The sequence below is a fragment of the Ochotona curzoniae genome, unplaced genomic scaffold, assembly GCF_017591425.1.
Source record: "Ochotona curzoniae isolate NIBS_2020 unplaced genomic scaffold, NIBS_Ocur_1.0 contig_4064, whole genome shotgun sequence".
Taxonomy (NCBI): Eukaryota; Metazoa; Chordata; class Mammalia; order Lagomorpha; family Ochotonidae; genus Ochotona; species Ochotona curzoniae.
The window spans coordinates 2955269-2980049 of NW_024466107.1; the positions used below are offsets into that span (position 1 = coordinate 2955269).

Below are 24781 nucleotides of genomic sequence, written 5' to 3' on the forward strand. Positions count from 1 at the left end.
TCCTGGATGTCACCCCTTAGCAGCTTCGCTCTCCCGCGCGTCTGCTGTCCCAGGACCTGGCACGGTTGGAGCGGCTGCAGCTGTGGGTATTGCTGCAGAACCCACCGAAACTAGGATACGCCTTTTCTCTTAGCAATTAGGACCATTCAGCGAAACAAAGCCAGTAGGGCAGTTGGTTTTAATTTAATTATTTTTTAAGGTTTATCTATTTTTATTGGAAAGTCAGAGTTACAGAGTGAAGGAGAGACAGAGAGGAAGATCTTCTGCCCAATGAATGATTCACTCCCCAAGTGACTGTAATGGCCAGGGCTGAGCAGATAGGAAGCCAGGAGCCAGGAGCTTCTTCCCGTCTCCCACGCGGGAGCAGGGTCCCAAGGTTTTGTTCCGACCTTTCCGACTGCTTTCCCAGGCCACAAGCAGGGAGCTGGATGGGAAGGAAGGGACATGGAGCAGCTGGGATATGAAACAGCACTCATATGGGATCCCAGTGTGCAAAGTGAGGACTTTAGCTACTAGGCTTCCGTGGCGAGTCCTCTCTCTCTTTCTCTCTCTCTCTTTGTCTTTTGCCTCAGGACACCATACCTTAAATACAGTGACTGCTTTACATGGACCCTCATATACTTTAAAGCAGATTCATGCCTTTTTTTTTTTTTTTACAAGTTCTACATAATTCACCCTAGTACCCACCACCACAACACAAAGCACCAAATTCACATTTCAGCTTTGAGAGGTTCTCTGGGAATCTCCTTTCTCACCCTAAGCTTCTGTCAGATGTCCCAGTCTGGTGTGGCTCGCCTCTTGTTTCGGGCTGACTCCAGCTGATTCCTGTACCTGTCTGCACGAGCATGTTGCCACCTCCTGGTGGGAAGTCCAGGCCTTTGCTGTAACTTTGATGTAAAATGCTGAGCCTTTCTCATTCTGTGTCTGTCCCCCAACCCTACAGGGTCGTAAGGAAACAAAGGAACAGCCACAACAAACGGGGAAGGAGAAATGGTGCCAACGGTAGCCCCGGCCAGTGGATGTCCAGCATCCCTCAGGAGGTACAGTGGATGCTGTTGAACTTGGGCCCTGTGCAGCCTCTCCCATGGCCAAGAGTCGCCTGCCATTGGGTCTCAGAGCAAATGGAAACCATTGGTGTCTTTTAGCAGAGGGGAACTTAGCCAGCTTGTCTCTGAATCTCAAAATACATGTGATGGCAGGTGGGTTCCACTAAGGCCACTGGCCCCCCTTGTGATCCAGTGGCTCGTGTCCTCGTGTCCTCCTTTGTACCGTATGAGAACTGTGGCCGTGTTGGATGGGCTGTCAGGAAGTCGCCTAGCCTTGGAGAAACGCGTCAATTAGCTGACTCCTGTGGCGGCGACTGGGCCTTCCCAGCAGAGAGGTTTGGTTGGGCTCCTTTCGCTGTACGCCTCCGGTCAGCTGCCCCGATGGCTTTTCTGGAAGGGTATTCCTCTCACCAGCTATTTCACATGTTTTTGAATACAAATGGCCAGGTCCGATTCTTCATCCCACACAGTTGGAACCTCCAATTCTTCATTTCCCACAGCTCCCCTGCTGCTGCTCCGGTGACAGTTAGACCTCACACACCTTTCAGCCAGCAGTTACTTTGTACAGTCTTTGTAACCTTCCAGAAGAAGCTAATGTGTGGCTTCCTTGTCAACGCTCAACCGTCCCCTTTGAGCAGGATGTGCCACTTTGTGGGTCCCGTGAATCCTCAGGCCACATTGGAGCCCAGTTCTCCCAGTGCTCCCAGTGCTCCCAGTGCGGGGGATGGGACCTGGCAGCATCTGCCCTCTCTTGGAGAAACGCGTTTTATTTTACACAAGTTATCTTGTGTAACACAGTGAACAACTGACTTCATTCCCCAAACATTTGTTTTCTTGAAAGCTAATCACATCTTCACTTGCAAACTCACAGAGTTAGAACCTTCCTCTTTCCGTTCATTTCCAGTACCATCACCCAGTCCCCTGGACTATTCCCTAAGTCCTTCCTTAACTGCTGGAATCATGGTAAACAATACAAATTTTAGAGATTTCCTTTGGATGGTTTTATAAGTGTTCTGATCGGGTGCTCTTGATGTGTATGCCAGCCTGTACCAGGAACACACCGAGCAGGACACTTTCCTGTATTTTGAAAATGAGTTTTGAAGGCCTGCAAATGACTGTTTGGAACAAGGGCTACAGACTGTTGTGAAATTCCTGGATAGGTGTTAGCAAGCTGCTAAGGCTTGGATAAGAGGAGCCTGCATGTTCCTGGGGAATCTTGATCGCATTATCTAAGAGGGAGAAGGGAAATTCACAAAGTTGTATGCCTTTTTCCTTTTCCCAAAAAGCATGTAAAACGATGCACTTGATGTTTTAGAATCTTGCTGTTAAGTTGATCCTAAAACAAATATGTTTTAGAACTTCTCTCATTGGAACTTGGACTCAGAAGTACCTGTTCCTGAAAATAAAAACTTCCAACCCAGAAGGGATGGTGCTGCAGGTGGTAAGAAACCCGGATGTTTAATTTATATCGGAATACTTATGCGAAAGGGAGGTTGATTGGAATATAGTCAGTCTTATGTAATTCTTAACTCTTGTTTTTCTTTCCCCTCATACACATTCTTCCAGGCAGAGTTAAGGTAAGGATAAATGTCCGAACAACGTATGAAACATTGCATTAATATTTACTTGTATGTTCTGTAAAAAAAAAAGTTTTTCCTCAAAGTTTATTTCTGCAGAGTTCGTCAAATAAGTTGAAGTTTTGATATCTTACAGGGATGCAAACCATTGGTCATGAAACAATGTAATGAAGTTTGTTTTTTCAGTGTAACAACGCAGTGAGAGGGAATGGACTCCCGCTGTCTCTCAGTCCTTGCTAAAAAGGAAGCGAAATAGTCTCAGGCCTGAAGGCTTCCTAAGGCAGTATGAAAAAACCTGATTTTTCATTAGCCTTTTTTGATTAAACTGTAATAAGGCAGCTACAGAATAAAGGCAGTCTTGATGATATTCAGGACCCATTAGTTAATCCAAGCTGGCATTTGTAGGTTACACTAATTCCTACTGAAGTCGATAAAAACAACAACAACAGCACGGGACTGTGTGTAAGAGGACTTCTCCGACAGCAGTCTCGCCTACACCTCTGACTTTCCCCGGAAATCCGAGGCAGCGCATACTCCTGCGTGTGCAAGCGGAGACGATTATCTGGATTTTACCAAATATTCCTTGCTTAGAATAAAAACTGTACATTGCTAATCCAGAATAAGCAACCGAAGCATATGGTGTGTAAACGTCTTCTGATGTTTCATAGAATCACTTGGAGTTTCCGGTAGAGCAGCTTATGCTGGAACTGAATTTGTCAGAGCCTGCTCAGAGACGAACACAGGTCCGCACCCACCCATCACGCTCTTTAATGGCCGTCCTTAAAAGGTGTGCAGTTAATAAACTGTTGTCCATACTTATTCCGTTCTCAGACTTGCAAACAAGGAGTGTTTCAGTGGTGGAGTGACGCTCTTAATGAAGGAAGCACCATGGAGAACAGGTATTCTTGTGCAACTCTTCATTGCCTAACTAAAGTTAAACACAGATGAGTTAACACAAACCGGCAGAGGAGAGAGACCTGTGCGTGAGCAGCAGGCGGTAGCTGCAGATACCACAAGACAGTTCCTGTGTAAGACAGTGGCTGCGGCCTTCAGCCGAGGTTTAACTGGATGGAAGCCTTTCCCCGAGGGAGGCATGGGCACCTCAGGTCTCTGCTGCGTTACTCAGGGACCGAAGGGGTTGCCAACGTGACTCGAGTCATGCTAACAAGGACAGTAACTTAAAGGTCACGTATGTAATAACTGGTTGAATTTGGTATGCCAAAATAGCTGTTTGGGCTTTTTGCCACTACGAGGTATCACTTCTCTTTTCTGTGTTATAATTCTTTTTCTTTTTTGCATTCCAACCAGCTAGAATACTTCTGGAAAACACAGACCACAGAGCGAGCCTTTGGCCTGGCAGTGAAGCCGCTCACACCCCGTAGCCGAGTGTGTGCGGGCCCTTCCAGTGCTCTGATCCCAGTCCTCGCCCTGGCACACCCTGGGGGGGCACTAATGGTGCTTCCTGCTCCCGCCAGGGAGACCCAGCTGCAGCCCCTCCAGGCTCTCCGAGGAGTGAACCAGTGAATTTGGTTCTCCGCTGGAGGGCAAGGGTTTGGAGCAGAGGCCTTCTCCCTCCTGAATCCATTTTATTTCCCTCGTGTTATAAACAGCTAGTTTCACATGCCATTTGGAGCTAAATACTAACCAATCTTTGATAAGGGTTCTTTATATTGTCCTAATAGCATTTCAGTTCTAGTCAACAGACCATTCATCGAATAAATCTTGTTTTAAAGGGAGTTCAGAGCCTCGGCCGTGGAAGCTGGCTTACGTGGAAGCAGTAGTCCCATTTGTCTCTTCCCTTTGAACCACTCCTCACCAAGTGCTTCGGCTGAGAAGCACCTGGATTCTGTCGCTGGCCCCCCGATGCCGTTGGACCTCTGCTGGCCCTACGCAGACGGAGACTTCCTGAAGGACGCACGCGAGCTCCACGGTGGTCCACGCTCGGCTGTGGAGTGCAGGAGTGCGGAGGCTTTACCCGCTCCGCCCTGGACTTTGAGATACGGAAACGGCAGCGTGGAAGAGAACCTAACAGACGAAAGCGACTTGTCAGAAACTGAGAAAACGAATGATACTTTACTCAGCTATTTTAAAAAGATGGACTCAAAACTGAAGCCGGAAACAATAGAAAACATTGAAGAATCGCTCACTGAGGAGCCCGACGAGGCCTTTGCCTACCCCGACTTCCTCCCTGCCCCCTTCCAGGCGCTCGACTTGCACAAGCTGGCCCTCTCCAAGGCGGAAAGCTGGAGAGCAGCAGCGGCGGACCCTGCGGAGAGCTCCGTCGAACCTCTGATCACGCGGTTACTGGAACTCGAGAGACTGCAGCACGCAACCATACAGAAGGAGAAGCTCAGGGTGCAGCCCGCTCTCTGCGCACCGACAGCTCCCGAACAGCCCTCTGCATCCAAGGCTACGCCCAAAGGCAGGCAGCCCAAAGCAGCTGACCCGCTCAGTGCTCAGACGTCTTGTGCAGATAAAAGCCGAGAAAAAAGGAAGAACAACTGTGGCTCTTACAGGCTTGAGCAGAATGCTTCCAAATGGAATTGGAGCAGTTCCGGCAAATGGAAATGGGATTCTAGACCCACCTCCCTGAAAAGCTCATCCACCACGAGACAGCTGACTGCCTGTGATGACCCCAAGAGTCTCAGAGGTTCCCTTTTAAATCCAGGCCAAGGACTCGCCGCTAAACCCACGCTTGCACAAACAACTCACTCGCTGGTTACAATGGTCTCCACAAGGTACCTGCCACCGAGGTCTCCAATCCCTGTGTCACCTGTACCTCTGACTTTCCCCGAAAATCCGAGGGAAGACATCGAGGCACCACGGACTAAAAATCTCCACCGAAAAAACGTAGCATTGAATAGACCATACTATATTCAGAAGCTAAACTGTCTGTCCACGTCATTTATAGCTAAGAACAAGTGCTCACCCATTGACCAAAAATAACCTGTTCCGCCGGCCGCCGGCCCGCGTGTGTGAGCGAGGAGCCCTGCTGAGACACCGCTCACTTCAAGGCGCAGGTTCGAAACTCAAGCAGAGCAGAGCGGAACCGCACAACTGCCGCGTGACGGAGGCGGAGCAGAAGCTGTGAGAAGCCGCGCCGAGATGTCTCCACGCGGGCGTCCGGGCTGACATCTTTCGCCTGTCATGTTTCCAAGAAATGTTTTCCTTGGTAAACTAAATTATTCTGTTCAAAAGATTGTCCTTTTGTTGTGATGGTTCTCCAATATTATTCAATCATCAATAAATAGTACATTTGATTTATTTCTGCCGCGGCTGTTCTTTTCGTTGTATTTTAGTCTTAAGGAAGGGCAGTTATCGTGGGATTTATTTTATAGTTTTCTGCTTTCTTCTCACATCTCTAATCTGTGCGGTGGCTCAGCTGGGTAACCTTTCGCCTTGGAGTGCTGGCATCCAGTGTGGGCACCAGTTTGTGTCCAAGCTGCTCCGCTTGTTATCCAGTTCCCTGATTATGGGCTCGGGTCCTTGGGCACTTGTGCCCATGTAGGAGACCTGAAAGAAGCTCCTAGTTCCTGATTGGCTCAGCTCTGGCTCTTGCAGTCACTTGTGGAGTCAACCGGCAGACAGGAGATCTGTCTCTCAATCTTTCCAATAAAAATAATCTTAAAAAATAAAACAAACAGACAAAACGCCACAGACCTGCACACATTGTCTAGGCATCAGGTGGAGGGGACTGTCTCCATCCTTCATCGGCCTTCGGTGAAATTCCATATTTGGGCTTAAGGGCGGGTGAGTTAAAGGGTAACGCAAATAAGTGTTAAAGAGAGTATGTTTCTTTTCCAACATTAATGAAAGAGTAGGGCTCAAGTAATCTTAGACAGGGATAACAGGGTATGCTTGGCTTGTTTTTTGTTTGTTTTTTCTAGTTGATGTTTGCATGGCCGATCAGGGTGGGAAGGATCTAGCGTTAGGTAGAAGTGGGTGTGATCATCGTTCCCAAGCTTTCTATTTCTTCTTCCCATTTCTGGGGGCAGGGGAGATAGGGGGGTAGGCCATACCCAGCCCCCCAATCACCCCAGTACCTGAGGATGAGGAAGGGCCACCCGCTATCAACCCAGGGTCACAATGGTGCATGTTCCGAAGGTTCGGCCCCAGTAGATGCGATAGTTTTGAAATGCTGTTGATCTTGCCAATATGGATGAGGAATTCTTTCCAATGTCCGTTGGCTGACACCATCGACCTTATAGTCTCCAATCACCCAGATATTTGCTGTCATCATTTGGTTGGGGGTAGTTGCTGTATGTTCTGTTCTCCATTCTCTGCTCTGGTACCAGATGTCCTTTGCAGGCCCAATGAGCTACCATGTCCTCCATGTGCACCATGGTCTGCCGTCTAGCACTCCATCCTCTACACTGAGGACCAATTCTCCCAGGTGGGCTCCTGGACCTGAGCCTGATGACCTGGGCCATGCCGGGTTCCCCCTGCTTGCCCTCAGGCTCACAGGTCCAGCAGCCACCACACAGGCAGGCCCATGGCCCTGGACCATGAGACCCAGACCTGCCAGACTCCCTACCCCCGGGCTCACGGACCTGACTCCCATCACCCCCATCACTGATATGGCTCATCTTCCTCTGCATCCATCAGTGGGTACTTCAGCCTAGTTTGATCCAACCTGCTGTTCTGGTTGATGCTGCAGCCTAGCTTTTCCCAGTCAGCCCCCAGTCCTGCCTTGTCTGTAAACTGGCTGGTGATGTGGCCCAACTCAGCCCCTCCTGCACCCCATCCTGGTCCTCAGATCTGCCACTGGATGTTATGAACTGGCCTGGCGTGCCCCCTGACATGACCCACATCTATGCTGGTGGGTACTGGAACCTGGGCTGGGTTGGGCTGCTCCTTGCCTTGGTTCTTGTACTTACCTGCGGGGACTGCAGTCTGACAAAGGAGTTCACCAAACTCCTCTATCTGGTCTCCTCCCAGTGGCAGATCTTGCACATACCACTGGGTCCCTGACCCAGGTTGGCTTTGTCCATCTGTTGTCCTGGCATTAACAGTGTCCTTGTCCAGTCACCACATACCCTTTCTAGTTCTTACCATTAGGTATTGCAGCCCATCCATACCTGGTCCATACTCAGACACAGCTCTCACATGGTTGAGTGGGAGCCAAGACCTAGCCCAGCCCATTCTACACCCACCCTGACTCTCATGAGAACCAGTGGGTGCTGGAGTCAAGCCCAGTCCAGCCCTCAACCCAGGCGACACCCGTGCCAATGATTGCAACCATGTTCAGTCCAGGACAATGCACCAATCCTGGCACTCACAATCACCAATGGAAATTCCAGCCCAGCCTGGGTGTCCCCTTAACCTTGCAACCAGGCCTATTCCCAGTCACGGTTCTTGTGTGTGCCAATGGAGATTGCTGTTCCACATGGGTGAGCCCGCACATTGCTCTGTAGATTCTATCCCAGACCTGATTTGCTCACATATGTTGGCTACATGACCCAGCTCACAGAACCTTCCTTTTCCTGATGCTTTCTGGTGGGTTCCATGTTGTAGCCTTTCCAGAAGAGTGGCCTTATCCATGGAAGTCTCACTGAAGTCATTCCTCACCTGGACTTGACCCTAAGGTTCTTGCCGATCCCCACTTGCTCCATCTCTGATTTCCTGTTAGGCCCACACCCCCAAGATCCCAGAGCACATTGCCTGCCCGGGTTCCCCCAGCGCAGCCAGGTGGTTGGGAGGGTTGAGCACCTGAGCTCCTCCCACCAAAACGGTGGTGGTGGGCTGAGCAAGGGTCCTGTGTCGGCCCAGATCTACCTGCGATCTGCCCAGCTGTGATTACTGTTGAGGGACAAGCTCAGGATTTGCCCACTGCCTTGCAGTAGTGGCCTGAGCTAGGATCCGAAGCACTGAGCCTGGCTCAGCCTGTGTTCCTCCAGTGAGCCGTGTGGCTGGGTCGAGCCCTTGTGCCTCCAGCTTCAGACTCACTTCTGTGCCTGTTTTTTTTTTTTTTTAATTTTTCACATTTTATTATTATTGCTATCATTTTACGATACAGTTCCATATTCCCTTATCCACTCCCCAATTCCCTCCCCCCCCCAGTTCCTTTATATCATTACTAACATATAGTTCTTCATACTCAGTCATATGTTCATCATTGCAGGCATGGACAATGTGTGCCTGGTTTTTAAGTTAAGTAATTTCAGAGAATTTTCTGGGGCATACCAACAAAATAGAATAGTGTTTTCCTGAGTACATTGCATTTTTACTTGTGTCTCAATGGGATTCTTTTTTTAAAATTTATTTTTATTTTGAAAAATATGGAACGCTTCACAAATTTGCGTGCCATCCTTGCACAGGGTCCATGCTAATCTCTGTATCATTCCAATTTTAGTATATGTGCTGCTGAAGCGAGCACCTCAGTGGTAGTATATTGTTCTTATAATAATGTAGAAATATATTTTGCTTCAGTTACAACTCATTTAACTATTTGGTTCCCATTAGCCATTTTTACAATTCCTGTAACTTGAATCCTAAACCCTTTTAAAAATGACCAGTTTTCTGAATTTGTTCTACTGTCTTTATCAAGGTGCATTTTACCCGCTCATCTCTGGAGCGCTAAGGATAGAACTGCATTTGTAAGATCCTGAGGCAGACACACTTGTCTTACCACTGCATCCTGGCACTCCGCTTCCTCGGTCTCTCCCTCCCCTTGCCTGCCCGTTCACGTCTGAGAGGCAGACAGATGGATTACTCTTGAAGCACGTTCAACAGTCAGCCATGGGCCAAGCCCAGGGTGTAGTTAGTAGGAACGCAAGCTCTTGCTTATCATCCGCTACCTCCCAAGGTAGCTCATGAGCAGGGTGCAGGATGCCCAGCCAAGCACTCCCGATGGGCAAGCAGGACTTCCCAGCTGCCTTCCATGCGATAAGGTGAGTGTGAGAAAAAGTGCCTGGCATGTAGCAAATACTAAGATAAAACAGATTAACCAAGGGGACATACCCCAAATGAGCTGCTCTGGCACTAACCATTACTGGAAGAACAATTTGCAGGAGGTTAACGTCCTCCTTGAAAGACAGGTGCTGCTGCAGAAACCTGGCATGCACGGCCTGCAGTTGGCAAACAGACTTCGTGAGGCCTGAAGTGGAAGTGGCCCTGGCTGTTCTGATGGTTACATTAACTTGGCTTGCTCCAAAATTCCAGTTTAGCTCTCCAAGACTGGCATTTCCCCAGAGAGAAATACCTAGAACTCTGGGAAGGCGGCCACCCACAGCCACTGCCACCTGACCCACTGGTTAATCCGTCAGGAGCGCAGCCGAGCAGCGCCTCCTACTGGAGGGTGGCTGCAGCTGGGCTGGCGTGCCCCACCCATTCTGTCTGCTCCCTCCCTCCTACCCAGAGGCCTGCTGCGCCAGCACACAGCTGCCCAATCCATCTTATTCATTTGCTTTAGAAATTGAAAGCATTTCTTCTTAATGTCGATGGCCTTCAGATAACACCCAGCACTTTTTGTCAGGTTTCCAACATGGTAATGATTAAATCATGGAAAAGGCAGTTAGTTGATTGTTTCTTTCCCCCCATTAGAAAAAACAGCAAAACTAAATCTAACAGGAATACTCATAATAATACACTCGTGGAAGCTCCCCTCTATACCTGCCCCTGTCCTGTTGGGTGGAAGTTCCCCTCCATACCTGTCCCTGTCCTGTTGGGTGGAAGTTCCCCTCCATACCTGCCCCTGTCCTGTAGGGTGGAAGTTCCCCTCCATACCTGCCCCTGTCCTGTTGGGTGGAAGTTCCCCTCCATACCTGCCCCTGTCCTGTTGGATGGAAGTTCCCCTCCATGCCTGTCCCTGTCCTGTTGGGTGGAAGTTCCCCTCCATACCTGTCCCTGTCCTGCAGGGCGCAGACGCCCACTCAGCTCTCTGAGAACTAGCTGAGATCCCAACTTTACCCCCCAGCTCCCGTCATACCAAGCACAGGTTACTTTTCCAAATACATCTACTTGTTTGACACTCAGACATCTGAAGAACACCAGTCAAGAACTTGAAACAATGTAAAATACCAAACTCACTCAAAGGAGAACTCAGGAGCCAATGTGACTAGAGGCGTGTTTTATTAAGTTTCTCAAAGGTTTGGGGGAACATGTGTTGTTGAAATTCTAGTTACAGTTCCAATGATACTATGAACACACAGGATACCACGGCAGCGTCCACATCTTGACCACTAAGTGGAAAGGTTCTTCAACAGTCCCTTACCCTAACACAGAAGGAAGAGAAAAATTAAGGATGCCACAGGATCTAGCAATCAAAACTGGAGAATGCTCTTAAGTTAGTGTACATCAGATTGACATGTAAAACACAGATGAGCTTGTGACATTCTTAAGGAAGCCTAGCCATCTAGCAGAATGACAAAGTTCCTGTTCAATAAATGCTGAAACTAGCATACTATCAGGAAAGAGACACACTGATTCAACCCAACTGCTCCCATCAGCAGAGCCTAAGGAGGGGACCATACGCTGACATGTAAGGCTGCCTTCCTAGCCTGGCAGCTGGAAGGGCAGGCCTGAGCTGCTGGGCCTAAATTTGAACACAGAGATGTCCCTCTGCGGCACAGGCAGATCTCTGTCTACAAATGATAAAAGGTAAACAGATGGGGGGGGGGGGAGGGTGAGAAATAAGGAACCAGACATCTGTCTATATCACACACATGAAAGAACAAATATTGTGTACTATAAAAGAGTCAAGTGTTTTGTTAATCACGAAGGATGTTACTGATAAGGCTCTAACGGTGACTACAAAGCAGGAGCTCCCACCTTGCTGAACAACTTCACCATTGCAGGCCCATTTCTGATGCTCCTCAGGAATCCAGCCTACGCCTGCTGGTCCAGATCTCAGGCCTCCCCCAGCCCCAGCGGCCACATCCCCGACAGCTGTGCCTGCACTGTTACTGCAGCAAGCAGTCACGATCACTTGGACTCGTTTTCTGCCACACAGCTAAAACCACAGAGCGTTCTCAAAGAACGCAGTCAGTCACGAAGGCTCACTCAAGGCCTCCGTCTGCTGGAGGGCCCGTGGAACTCCAACTTCCACCTTGGCAAGATGGCAAACCCCAATCAAAAACCCTGCATCTGTGTAAGTCATGATTGCAGGGCTCCTAGAAATGCCCAATTTGGGAATAAAAAAAAAATAGCAACACCTTTCTCCTTTCTATTACAAACAACTGCAAATGGCTCTGAATCTTCTATTTCCAGATCATGACTGCTACACTTGTTAAGGCCAAGGCTGACAGAGTGCTGCACAAGTGACTGACTGCTCTCTCACCACCCAAGCCTCCATCCCTGCCTAAGCCGACCGTCCCTGCCTAAGCCGACCGTGGCTCATCTCCAGGGGCAGACTCGAGGGCAGGTGTCTGTCACGCGGGCTCTCACCAGCCAGGGATGCGCTCACTGCTTGGATTTGTGGGCGAGTGGGGGGAGGCAGAGGTTATGACTGGACAAGCACTGACAGATGGACACAACAGCACTACTACTCTAGTACCAAGCACTCATGAAACCCAAATCACAATGCTGAAAACTCAAAGAATTACACAAGAACTAATGGAGAGATCTCTTTTTTGCTTTTTAAAATCTTTCATAGGACAGAAACCTTAGCTCATGTCTTCTGGTGGTCATCATCTTCCACTGAGCTGCACCTAAAACACAAAGAACAAGTAACAAGCAACTTTGTTTTTTAAAGAATAGGTAACAGTTTTGAAGGTATAAGATGAACTGTCTCTAGTGAAAATTACGTTACTTAAGTAATTCTATAAACTGAAGTTTTAAAAAAAAATTGCCAGAAGCACTAAAATGCTAACTATTTCAGATGGGGGGAAAAAAGACTTTTGACTATGCAGCATACGATCACCAAAATTCTGGTGGGCGATCGCTGTGCGGGTGATGAGGTGGGAGAGCTGCCCCTGTGGCGCCTTCGTCATCAGGCCCTAGTCCACCCGAGACACCGCCTGCGCTTGGCTCTCCACGCCTAAGGCATCAGGAGACAGGGCGCGGGCTCAGAGCTGGCTCATCCTGTCACCTCCGTGGGGTACTTTCATGTCTTTAAAGGAAGCAAACCCACCAGCAGCAAAGTGCTATTCTGATTTTCCATTCTTGAATGCACCAAAATGTGCATACTTCCTGTAATTAGGTTCCTGGGTGAAAAAAAAAATCCCATTTACAATTAAAACAAAAAAAACAAAAAAACAAAAAAAACCAAAAACCACTTATTTTAAGCCCTTAAAATCTGATAGCTTTTCATATTCCTCAGGGAGACAACCATTAATTTTACCCCCAAAACAGAATTACATACACTTTTGAAAATTCACCGTTATGTTAAGAATATAAATTCTTCTGCGTTGCCAAACCAAGCTGATTTACATGACGCTGCTAAGTGTTTATCTACACATGCTGTCAGAAATAACCTTGGTAAGGAGGTGAAGCTGGTGTCTCAGCAAATCAGACCCCTTGCAGAAGGCGTGGGATGGCCTGTGGCCCGTTTTCCTTTTTCTCTTTCCGCACCATCAAAAGGAAAAGTGAGAAAATAGCAGAAACATTAGTTAAATCCTGCATTGCACCCTGGAACCTACAGGAACAACCTCACTACACTGCAAGCTGACAATACTTGTAGGAACTTCTGATGAACTAAGTAGGGCGCCAATTATTAATAAAACGCTAAAGTTTTGGCCAAGTTTGTATCTTTAACAGCTAAAAGTTTCAGTTACTTGCAGGAAATCAAATGAAAGGCTGCTATTAAGTATTTATGGTTTACCTGACTTACCAGCACTGAAGACAAAACCTTTTAAAAATGGCTACAAATGCCTTGTTCACAAAAGACTTTATTACCTAGTGATGCGTACTGAGAACATACAGAAATCTGCATGGTCCATCTGACATGCAGCAAACAATCTTCACTTTACAATAAGTGAGTGTCAACTGTTTTATGCAATAGACAACACCTGAAAGTCACATTCTTAAAGAAAAGCTTCATTTACAAAAGAAAGAAAAGGTAAAGAAGCAATTACCGCTTTTAAAAAGCAGCTGCTTTGTTCAAGAGTGGGAGGGTTACGCCTGTATTGAGAGACAACATGGTCACAAATCATGAAAACAACCAACAAATGAAAAACACTTTTACCATAAAGCAGTCCACTTTCAAAATGACATACAAATAGTTAAAAATTTCATTATGTTGTCTATCTATCCTTTAAATATGAGGACTGTCAGAATTAGGCCTCAACTTTTGTAATTAGTAAATGAAAACTACACATTGTTTTTATGTTGCTAGGAACTCTAACAAAATGTATATAAAGTCTATAGCAAGTTGATTTAAAAAAGTAAAGTTAATAAGAAACAGTACACTGAAGGCGCTCTCTCCATCAAGCGCTACTCGTCCAATTTTTAATGTGATGAACAGAACAGAAACTGTAACTATGCTATAGTTACAATGCCAACAAATAAAAACAAGATCAGCTATCACACATGCAGGGAATTCTGCCACAATGCTAATATTCCTCATTGTCAATTGTCCCAATAAAAGAACAGCTTAAACCCCCAGTGATGTTGATGGGTCAGCTTACCTTCAGTGTACTGACTGACGCACACAACCTGCTCCCTAAGAGGACAGCATCCCTCGGCAGGCTCGGAGGCACAGGCCCCTTCGGCACTGACTACCCCAAGGGCATGCTGCTGTGGCCTGCACACACACCTAGGAAAACGTGAATATAAACAGCATTTACGCTGGCCGCTTTATCTCCAGACCACCCAGCATCACTACTCGTCAGAACAGATGGCTCCGTCTCTATGTGAACTGCAACCATGTACATTAGCACTGGGACTCTGTGCAGTCTTGGCAATAAAACAGTTCTACAGTGAAATTTCACATAAGACACAAAACAGATTAGCTAACATTGCTAAGAGAAATATCACCCTTGGAGTTAATTCAAATATATCATGCTTCCTCAAATTTGCTGGAGAAATATTTATAAGTTTATATACATTAATAAACTGCTGTGAAATTTCTTCAGTCTTTGTATTTAGTTACTCAAACCCGTGGAGTTTCTTCATCTCGTTTAAATCTTCTCCTGGATGAAGGCATGCTGTAGCGCCTGGTTGATGCTAATCCGCTTCGCGGGGTCCAGCATGAGGATCTGATCCAACAAGTCCTTCAGCTGGTGCACCTTCTTACGCTGGTCTTCAGGAAGCCGCTGGCACCCAATCAAATCGGCCAGCAGGTCCTTAGTTGGATTAATGGTACTCATGACAGTAACTTTCTCCTAAAACACAAGTTACCTTTATGTTACTAACTATACCTAACCCCAAATCAGACTTGTAGATTAAAAATATTGTTTGCATAATATATATTCACCCAGGCCATCTCTTCATGAAAATGTTAATGTAATTACTACCATCTTATCAAGAGGCAATGACAACACCAACATAAGGAGAACCGGCTGAGCGACATCCTCCTCACAGCTGTCCCTGTGTGGCGAGTGACCGACACGCAGACAAACCAACAGGAGGCTAAGTGCTCCCCGGGACATCAGCAGACGTTCACAGAAGGGGATGAAACACGAGGCTCTCTTCAGAGCAGCCAACACGGGTGTGTTTCCCTAAAGCTTGTAAAGAGAGGAGCCAGTCCAAGTGACCCAGTAGTTGGGGAGGCCCCGTGGTCAGGTGGGCAATGCCAGGTACAGAGCAGTGAGGAGAGTGGGAATGCTGAAGGCGGAACTGACGTCACAGGGAACCGCACTCTGTCACTCAGAGGAACCCAACCTCAGAGGTAACAGGGAGCCAGGGCGAGTAACAGGATCCAATTTGTCATGAAAAAGATCACTGGGGCAGCAACACAGGAGCAAGACCAGGAAAGTGATGAGAGCCCGAGTCTGACCGACATTAAGACAAGCCCGTTCTTTGAGTGAGATATTTTCAAACCCCTTCATGCACCAGCAACTTCTCCAGCAACACACCCAGAACATTCTTCCCCATCCTGGGACCCAAAGGCAACATGAGACGACCATCTCGGTCCCAGGGTTGCCGATGTAGTGTCACAACACGCTCCCCTTCCTGGAATCACTTCTCTCACCCACCTTGCTTCTCTATCCTAATGGAAGCCCACACAAGTCTTCAACCCCTTCACCCTTATAGTAACTATTAAATTAAAAAAAGCATTAAAAAAATCCCCTAGGGCCCGGTGTGGTAGCCTGGCGGCTGGAGTCTTCCTTGCTTTGGGCACACAGGGATCCCATGTGGGCGCCAGTTCTAGTCTTGGCAGCATCGCTTCCCATCCAGCTCCCTGCTTGTGGCCTGGGAGAGCAGTCAGGGATGGCCCGGGGCCCTGGGACCCTGCACCTGTGTGGGAGACCCGGGGGAGGCTCTGGGCTCCTGGCTTCGGATTGGCTTAGCTCTGGCTGCTGTGGCCGCTTGGGGGGGTTAGTCATGGACGGAAGATCTTCCTCTGTATATGTGCCTTTCCAATAAAAAGAAATAAATCTTTAAAGAAAGATTTCCCTCATCTTTTCCATAATGTAATGTGTTTTTTATTCAGGAACTGGCCAACAACAAAAACATCCTTCTGACATTTTACTTCCAGCAAAAAATTCACAGCATCTAGAGTACCACTCAGCACCCCACTCATTAGCAACGAGCTAGTCATTAACGCAGCGTGTTTAAGCAGACTCACCCTCTCTGTAACTTTATCCACTTCTATGTACATGAAGTTGAGATTCTGATCGAAATGCTGATCTTTGAATACTCCTTTCCGTATCATCTATGGAACAAAACAGAAGAAAACCTTGGGCTTTGAGCCACTGAGAAAGGCTGGCTTAACTAAGCACGGGCAAGCCACTCAGGCTTTCTCAGATTTTCCTACTTGTTGGATTAATTAACAGAAAAGTCAACAGCAAGGCTGCTAAGTTGCTAAGCACCACGCAATCACACCCTTCCCAGGCAGTGCCTTATGCTAATCACAATATCAGGTTGTGCCTGCAATTTTCAAAATGGGAACCAACCAAAGTATTTGCTCTCAGAAAAAAACAAAAACAAACATTATTCAACCAAGGCTTAGCAACTGGGAATCTTAATTTCCCACAGTCTATTCCTACAGCCCCAAGATGACAGAACGTAGGCTCCATCAAAGCACACACACACAATATTTTGTCGGAAACAGATTTGGAACGGCATCTGAAAACAGTAACAGCCTGATGCCGAGGGAAGCTCCTCACACAGAACTGCAGTGTACCTGACACGCCACGTGGCTCTTCCTGCCCAGTGACCCGGTGCTGCACCCAGCGGCCCGGCTCACACAGAAACTGGGAACCGTCTTACCTTATTCGGCATCTTTCCTTTAAGATCCATAGCAAGCTTCAGCATATGATTATTGGTTTTGCCAGGAAATAAAATTTTTCCAGTATAGAGTTCGTACAAGGTACATCCTACAGACCACATGTCTATACCATAGTCATAGCTTTTACCTATAACTGGAAAAGAAAATGAAAATCTTAACGAGGACAAGAATGATTGGCTACTACTAATTTTGATTCCCACTAGTTTAGGACTAACCTAGCTTGGATTATTACAATACCTTAATGCGGCCATCCGTTGGACGTTCTTTGCCACTAACACTTAACAGAAACTCTTAAATTTAAATCCCTTCCAAAAGCAAACAAAAAGCAAAGTATCTTTTTCCTCCTCTCCTTTCACCTTGGCTGGAGGTGCTACTCATTCCCCAGTGCGACAGGAGGGAAAATCCACAGGGGCACACATCCTACCCGCTGAGTCAGCAGCAGTGTGCCGCTGTGCAGGGGCCCACAGCTCCCCACAGCTCAGCGGGGAGGACGAGCTGGCCATGGCTCCCTTCCTCCAGTGTGAACACAGTGCTGGGACACCACATAGCCTGCTCCCACTGCAGAGGATGGCCCAGGCCCAAGGACATGTTAAAGAACTTACTGATTTCAGGAGCACGATAAAATCTACTGACAAGGTAAGGCGTTATGTCATTATCCGCAACATGGGAAGCCGACCCAAAATCACAAAGCTTTAAAATTGTTTTTGATTCATTAACCTGCAAAACATTTTCCCAAGGATATTTAATTCAAGTCAGGAATAATCAAAATAATAAACTGACTTTAATAAGTTATAGAAGGCCAAGTACAGTTAATTGTAATAAACATTTTTAACCAGGTGGGGTCATGAGAGAAAAAAAATATTTCATGAACCAAAGCATCTTCTAAACCCCCGCCCCCCAAAAAACCAAAAAAAAAGAAAAATCAAAACCCTAAACAAGTACCTATATGAAGTCTTTATTTACGCGAATAAAGACAGTCCTACGTAAGGACTCCAGTTACTTCCAATGCCAGAACACTGGGGTGGCGGGGGCAGCGTGATGCGGAGAACTGCATTCTCTCAGGCAGCTAAGCAGCCCACATTTAGCAATCACTTCACACACTGAAAACACCAAATCCCTTAACCACAAGAGATTAGTCCCCCAACTGTCAAACGTAACCGGCCAGTCGGATATACATGGGCGCGCTCTTTGCTCCTTGTAAATCCTTGCTCACACACAGTGACACCTGCCGAGGAAGGCTGGGGCTGCCCTGACTGCCACGCTGGACTCAGAGCATGTCTGGGATTAACAAGTGAAGATAATTCACACTCCAGAATCCCTTCCCCGCTTCAAGAGAGATGCACATGAATTTTGAGTTGGAATTTGAACTTGGCCTGCTGTTCCCACCCCAACTAACTGAACGCTTTAACCAGCACTGGGCACGCTTTATGAGGACACATTCAAGTCTGGTCAACGTTACAGACTGAATAGAAAATGCCCAAAACTAAAGTAACAGAAATGACTACTTTTAACTGCCACATCCATCAGCCTTCTCTTCACGGGAGAGCCAAGAAAACAGGCATCTCCAAAGGGCAGTTCTCCGGCACAAGCCAGCCAGCCTCGCCTACGCGGGAGCCTGGGCTCAATCCAACTCTCGACGAGCACACAGGGAGGGCGTGCAAGCTGGACCCCGTCTGTGCATTCCTGCCCCGCTGGACCGAGCGCCTCACTCCTGGCTCCAGGAGGCCCTTTGGGGAGTGACCCAGCGGGTGGAAGCTCTCTCTGCAACTGCTTTCTTTCCAAATAAGTGAATCTTCAAAAAGCAAGCAGACAAAAAGTGTAAGCTGAATTGCCAGAGAAACTGTCGGGGCCGGCTGCGACCCTCTAAAGCAGGGCTCCCACGCCCATGTGCGCCTTGGCCAGCCGCACAGCTGTCCTGGGGGATGCGGTGCTTCACCACCGAGGGCTCCAGTCCCGGCCTTAAAGGGCGAGTTTCACTAACAATTACCAGCCCCTTATGCTCTCTGAAACTTCTTCCACAGAAGGGAGAACATTCTGCTTCTGAAATTCATACAAAAATCTATACTACTTTAGCGAGAAAGCAAAGAAAAAAATGAAGTGTTGTAAAAAGAACACGTGTGGCTGTGTTGCCCTTTAACTCACACAGCGGTTCACTGCACTTTCTACACATCACAATCTTTAAAACTATGGAAGTCTGTAACTTATCTGCTACCTCACTGTGATCACTCAACTCCCCAACACTGAGTTATATTAGATATATCATAATAGAAACTAAATATGAAAACAAAGAGGCTTCACTGTGGTAGGATAGCAGAAAGTATCTTAAGAGCAAATTTGAACTAATGAGTTTACTCACTAGTAAAAGTCCTTAATTTCCCCCTCCTAGCCACAGGTTTATTAATCTGAAAGTGATCATCCATCTGTGAGATGACTCCCCCAACGGCCACCACAGCCAGGAAGGGCCAGAGCAGACCGGGCCAGGACATTCTGGTCTCCGGCGGGTGGGAGGAGCCCAAGGACCTGCTGCCTTCCCACACTCCTCAGCAGGAAGCTAGACCAGAGTAGCTGCGATTCAGACCAGCACTCCAATGCGAAATGTTACTGTTGCAAACAGCAGCTTGTAGTTCTTACAGCTTGAGTCACCAGCGCAGAGACCAAGGCTCCAATCGGGTAGGGAAGGCCGCCCTATGCACTCCCACCCACCTGAGCTTTACTGCGCTTGCTCGGGGCCCTGGAGCCCGGGAGGCTAACAGGAAGAGGAAGTCACTCCTAGGTACCTGCTAAACTCCCTAAAATGCCCCAAATTAAATCAGTCGATTTTGAAAACAAAGGAGCAAGATGACACCTTATTTCAAAACAGCAACCCATGTAAACACTACTTAGAAAAAAATACCATAGGAAAGCTGTTAACTATATTATTGCACTCTTGGGGTGTGGCCATGCCCTAAACCAATTCATCAATTTTCTTAGAACTTAGGGATGCGGGAGGGAAGACTGGCCTACTCCCTCTTTCGTTTTACCTCTTTACAAGGTATCATGGTCCATTTCTAAAAACCTAGATCACTTGTCATGCATTAACATAATGAATCATGCTTCAAAGATGTCACTTCTGGAGTAACAGTTATAATCACATAGCTATAAGAGATACAGGTGCACGGAGAGCTGGTTGGTGGGACTCACCAGGATGTTGTCCGGCTTGATGTCAGCATGGAGAATGTTACACCTTTTAAGGAGTTTCAAGGCCAGGAACAACTGCTGACTGTATGATCTTACGGCTTTGATATGAAGACCAACATCTTTACCATATTTTTTCAACACCTCTCGTAAATTCATACTTTTAGGAGAAAAACAAAAACACAAACGAGGTTAAAATGCAAAAATAAAAATGGAAAGGGGAACAGAATTTAAACTAAAATGATGTGCAACGAAATCATGCTGCTGAAGAACCTCTTCTAACAGCTGAGCAGTCACTCCGTGCCCGAACGACACGTCCGACTGCACACACACATGAGCAGTCACCCCACGCCCGAACGACACATCCGACTGCACACACACATGAGCAGTCACTCCACGCCCGAACGACACGTCCGGCTGCACACACATGAGCAGTCACTCCACGCCCGACTGCACACACACATGAGCAGTCACTCCACGCCCGAACGACACGTCCGACTGCACACACATGAGCAGTCACTCCACGCCCGAACGACACGTCCGACTGCACACACAATTTCCACATGTAGATCAAGTTTCACAACAAGTAGAGGAGATGCGAGTGGTGAGGCAATTTTCCCACTACACAACAGGAAAGCTGCACTGCAGAAGAACTGGCTCACTCGCCCCACTGCACTTCCGGGACCCGCTCTGCTGACCTGCTGGCCTCAGAGCAGCGTGTGGGGAAGCGTGCACAGCAAGTTCCTACCTAGGCATTCCTGCCGGTAATGAGCTTCCCCCAAAGCCACTGAAAAACACCACCAAAAACCAAGGGCTGCCCACGGAACCTCCCCCAGCACGCAGCACAGCTGTCCGCAGCCCGGATTCAGCACGCGGCTGGCGGAGGTGGGCGCGCTGGGCTCCAGGAGCAGACCCCACTGTACCTGAGGGGCTCAAACACGAGGCACAGGTGCTGCTTGTGGTAGAAGTGCCGGAAGAGCCGCAGACAGTGAAATTTGTCGTCAGGATCAGCATCATTAAGTTTTTTCAAAAACTCTAGTTCTTTCAAACCAGTCTTCTGCCTGAAAAAAAAAAATTAGGTGAAAACCGAACGCGCACAGAATTTAGTACAAGTTCACTAGACTCAGTCAGCTGTTACCACGGTGACGTGGCGTGTATTAATAAATCTGAGTAAAACGTACACATTAAAGCCAGTTATTTTCCTGACAGAGATAATCTCTAAAAATGAATGAACAAAACAGAGCCAAATCTCTTTGCTAGAAAAGTGAATCTTACACATTTTCCTTTCTTTTTTCTTTTTTCAAGGTTTTATTTTTACTGGAAAGGCAGACATACAGACAGGAGAGACACAGAAAGACCCCCCCACCCGCTAGTTAACTCCCCAAGCAGTCACAATGGCCAGAGGTGAGCTGACCCAAAGGCAGGAGCCAGGAGCTTTCCGAGTCTCCATGCTGGCCCAATCCTGCACACTTCCCCAGGGGCCAGTGCAGGGCATGGCAGGCTAAGCCTTCCGTGGCAGCATCCCATATGGGTGTGAGACCGAGTCCCAGCTGCTCCGCTTCGGATCCAGCTCCCTCCTCAGGCACCTAGGAAAGCAGCAGAGGGTGGCTTGGGGCTTTGCAAGGTCTGGACAGAAGCCCCTGGGTTCTGCTTCCGTTCGGCTCAGCTCTAGCTGCTGCAGCCATTTGGGGATACAAGACCTCTCTGTAAAGTCTGCCTTTTAAACAAAAATATATCAAAACTTAAAAAAAAAAATACGTTATTTCATAATTATTTCTAACATACATGTAACCACAGTTTACTAGCTTTGGTTTCACGAAGAATAATGTATACGTCTTATTACGTGTTAATGTTTGGCTGTCTGATGAAATTCTGGTTGTAATTTGTTAAGATTCTATATTTTACAGTGAAAGTGGATTATAGAGGAAAACAGAGGCTAGGCCAGGGCGGGTGGGGACTAGAAAGGGGCAGGGCAGGGGGTGTAGAAAGATCTTTCATTCACTGGTCTCATCAAACACCAAAGCCAAGAGCTGGGTACCCATCCAGGTACCCACGCAGCTGGCAGAGGCAGAGGCACATAGCCTTCACCTGCTGTGACCTCACGCACGAAGCTGCATGGAGGGGACAGGCAGGAAGGCTGCTTAACCTGCTGCCTGCACGTGGCAAACTGGCATCTCCCAACCGTGCACACTAGGTCAGACTGAGCTGCAGATGCAGTGTGGCCGAGGCAATCACCTGTCCTTGAACAGACAACAGATACACAGCAGATGCAAACCATCTCCATCACTACCCAACACATCACTTTGCTACCTCGGCAGGCCATTCTAACAACAACTCAATGAGTATCCTTTTTTATTTCTCACCTCTTGTCCTTCCCAGTGAAAGCTGGATAAGCAGTAGCAGGTAAGGTCTAACCTGGCATTAAGGTACATAGTAGGTGCTGAAATGCACTGAAATGAATCAAATACAGTCAGCCTGTGGCTCTAAAATACAATGCTTGCTTTATACAGACTGCCACGAATGCTGTGAAATGGCATTTTTACGCAGTTTCTCTTGAACCTAGCCACTAACGGCGTCTGCTTCTGAACTTACATGAGCTCGTTGTTTCTGATGATTTTGACAGCCACTTCCTGGTTGGCTCTTGCATTATCCCGGGCTCGCACCACGTTACTGAACACCCCTTGCCCAGTGTAGCCATACACGTTGTAACGCTTATCCAGCACCTCACCTATGTTCACACCTGGAAAGGCAAAGCAACAATTACAAGCCTGACCGCCCTGCAGGAGAACCGGAAAGGAGGCACACAGTGCCCACACTGCCGCCACAAGCCGACCGTGGCATCTTCAACACGACAGCTTACACACACAGTTCCAAAGCTCTGTCCCTCCTCTGCTCTTTGAGAACGCGGCTAGAAGCTGCACGCCTGCCTCAGCTCTCAAGAAGTTTCTGTTGTCCTAGCAACTGCTGATAATGTTAACATTCAGCAGGAAAGAAATAGGCTCACTTAAGTACCCCTAGTCACACATGACCAGCACCCAAAATTCCGGAGTATTTTTTTTTTCTTTAAATTTTGGTAACCAGTCAAGAAGGCCAAGTTAACATGCCCCGTCTTTATGGAGGACTCGCTCAGGACTAAAAACAACCCAGCAGAGTCAGGCTGCACACACCGTCTCCCCACTCACCTCCACCCAGGAGGCTCTGGGCTGCCTGAGGGAATGTGGGGACGGCTCACGCGGCTGCTGGGGTGCCCCGCTGGTCAGTGACAGCACTGTGGTATCCTCAGCTCTCCCATCACACGGCACTGCAGAGAGAACACGTTCCCACAGAGAAGCTAGGAAGGGGACTTACGGTAATAGCCTTCGGCATCAGTCCAGTTATCGCGAAGGTTGGGATTCTCTTTGAAGTCCTTGCCAATGCCAGCAGCACGAAGACGAGCGCTCTGAAACGAAGGAGGCAGTGTGAACTACCCGTCCACTAGTCAGAAACATAAACAGCTTCCTTGAAAGCCAGTTAAGCGCAAAACCAACAAAAAGCATTTTAGTTTAAATTAAACTCTTATCACCACTTGGGGTCAATGCAACATAGCTGACAAATGTTATCAAATCTCTTGTAGCATTGAATGCTGGAAAAAAATAATAACACAGCAAAAGCTTTCACAAATATGATTAAGGAATTATAAAAGAAAACTCCAAACCAGACCTGATTTTCCATAGCCGCTGATGGGCACATTAGGACAAACACTGAACTGTTACTTAGCTAACCATAGCAGCATCCAACTGCCTCTTCTACCAGCTCCTGACAGCCCTGTCACACAGACAGGAGATCCTCTTCCCACACCTGCGACACGTAGTGTATTCACCAGCCGAGTCCCGGTGGAAAGCACACGCACCTGTACTTGTGCATGCCCCATGCTCTGCCCCAGCTAGGCACACCAGCTGTGCCGCCATCCTGCTGCAGACACGGCCAGGGGCTGGTGCACTCCCAGTGCCCCCCAGCTAGGCACGCCAGCTGTGCCGCCATCCTGCTGCAGACACGGCCAGGGGCTGGTGCACTCCCAGTGCCCCCCAGCTAGGCACACCAGCCGTGCCGCCATCCTGCTGCAGACACGGCCAGGGGCTGGTGCACTCCCAGTGCCCCCCAGCTAGGCACACCAGCCGTGCCGCCATCCTGCTGCAGACACGGCCAGGGGCTGGTGCACTCCCAGTGCCCCCCAGCTAGGCACACCAGCCGTGCCGCCATCCTGCTGCAGACACAGCCAGGGGCCAGTCTTCTTGGAATCTTTAGTCTACACTGGCTGCTCATCATGCTTTCATCTTCTTGATGACGTGTGTCTTCTCCACCTCTACTTCTATCTTTATTTTCAAATAAATTTGTACTGAAAAACTTTTGAGGATGTTTATACAGGTTAGGATTTTTTCAATAAAAGGCAGTGATAAATGACTTAGGAAATAATCACTTAATGTGATTTCTTAATCCATTCCTTAATCTGTGTTTCCAATCCTCCCAGCAAACTCTTCTCATACTCATTGTACATTGCCTATAAAATAGAGGCCCAAAGTAGACTACATTCTAATGAAGGCAAGGGAAAAGGTGAGCACAGCCTTTTCTCGCCTAACCCCATGTGTGTGCGCACATCCAGCCCCGCTCCCCTGCAG

General features: G+C 47.9%; 2 protein-coding genes and 1 non-coding gene across 10 annotated transcripts in view; 1 reads left to right on the plus strand and 2 right to left on the minus strand.

Annotated features, from left to right (window-relative positions):
* The first annotated feature begins 2919 nt into the window (after positions 1–2919).
* On the plus strand, positions 2920–5872 carry FAM217A (family with sequence similarity 217 member A). The gene is made up of 3 exons (XM_040983973.1): positions 2920–3366; positions 3455–3522; positions 4357–5872. The coding sequence occupies exons 1-3, from the start codon at positions 3322–3324 to the stop codon at positions 5567–5569; spliced, it is 1326 nt and encodes a 441-aa protein (XP_040839907.1). The 5' UTR covers positions 2920–3321; the 3' UTR covers positions 5570–5872.
* A 3023-nt stretch (positions 5873–8895) lies between these two features.
* LOC121159105 lies at positions 8896–8999 on the minus strand. Its single transcript, XR_005884309.1, has one exon. It is a non-coding gene; the product is annotated as a U6 spliceosomal RNA (small nuclear RNA).
* Positions 9000–10676: 1677 nt separating this feature from the next.
* PRPF4B (pre-mRNA processing factor 4B) overlaps positions 10677–24781 on the minus strand; it is a 35245-nt gene continuing 21140 nt past the window's right edge. The window contains exons 8-20 of one of the 8 annotated variants that reach the window (XR_005884303.1): positions 23475–23565; positions 22719–22866; positions 21050–21187; positions 20133–20286; positions 17555–17669; positions 16934–17085; positions 16290–16376; positions 14188–14883; positions 13636–13681; positions 13036–13122; positions 12693–12765; positions 12225–12270; positions 10677–10836 (exon numbers count right to left, since the gene is read on the minus strand). Coding sequence is in view for 1 of the 8 variants with exons in the window: in XM_040984039.1 (XP_040839973.1) it covers positions 14680–14883; positions 16290–16376; positions 16934–17085; positions 17555–17669; positions 20133–20286; positions 21050–21187; positions 22719–22866; positions 23475–23565 (1089 nt within the window). In the remaining 7 variants the exon portion in view is untranslated. Of the gene's footprint in view, positions 10837–12224; positions 13123–13431; positions 14884–16289; positions 16377–16933; positions 17086–17554; positions 17670–20132; positions 20287–21049; positions 21188–22718; positions 22867–23474; positions 23566–24781 lie in introns of those variants that run through there. The other 7 variants (XR_005884298.1, XR_005884302.1, XR_005884301.1 and 4 more) reach the window with 7 other exon arrangements.

Bases quoted from the DNA above. Each gene is read 5' to 3' on its own strand.
- FAM217A (XM_040983973.1), top strand. From the start codon at position 3,322: ATGCTGGAACTGAATTTGTCAGAGCCTGCTCAGAGACGAACACAG. The intron at 3,367-3,454 runs GTCCGCACCCAC...TTCCGTTCTCAG, and splicing joins CTGCTCAGAGACGAACACAG to ACTTGCAAACAAGGAGTGTT. The intron at 3,523-4,356 runs GTATTCTTGTGC...CTTGTTTTAAAG, and splicing joins GGAAGCACCATGGAGAACAG to GGAGTTCAGAGCCTCGGCCG.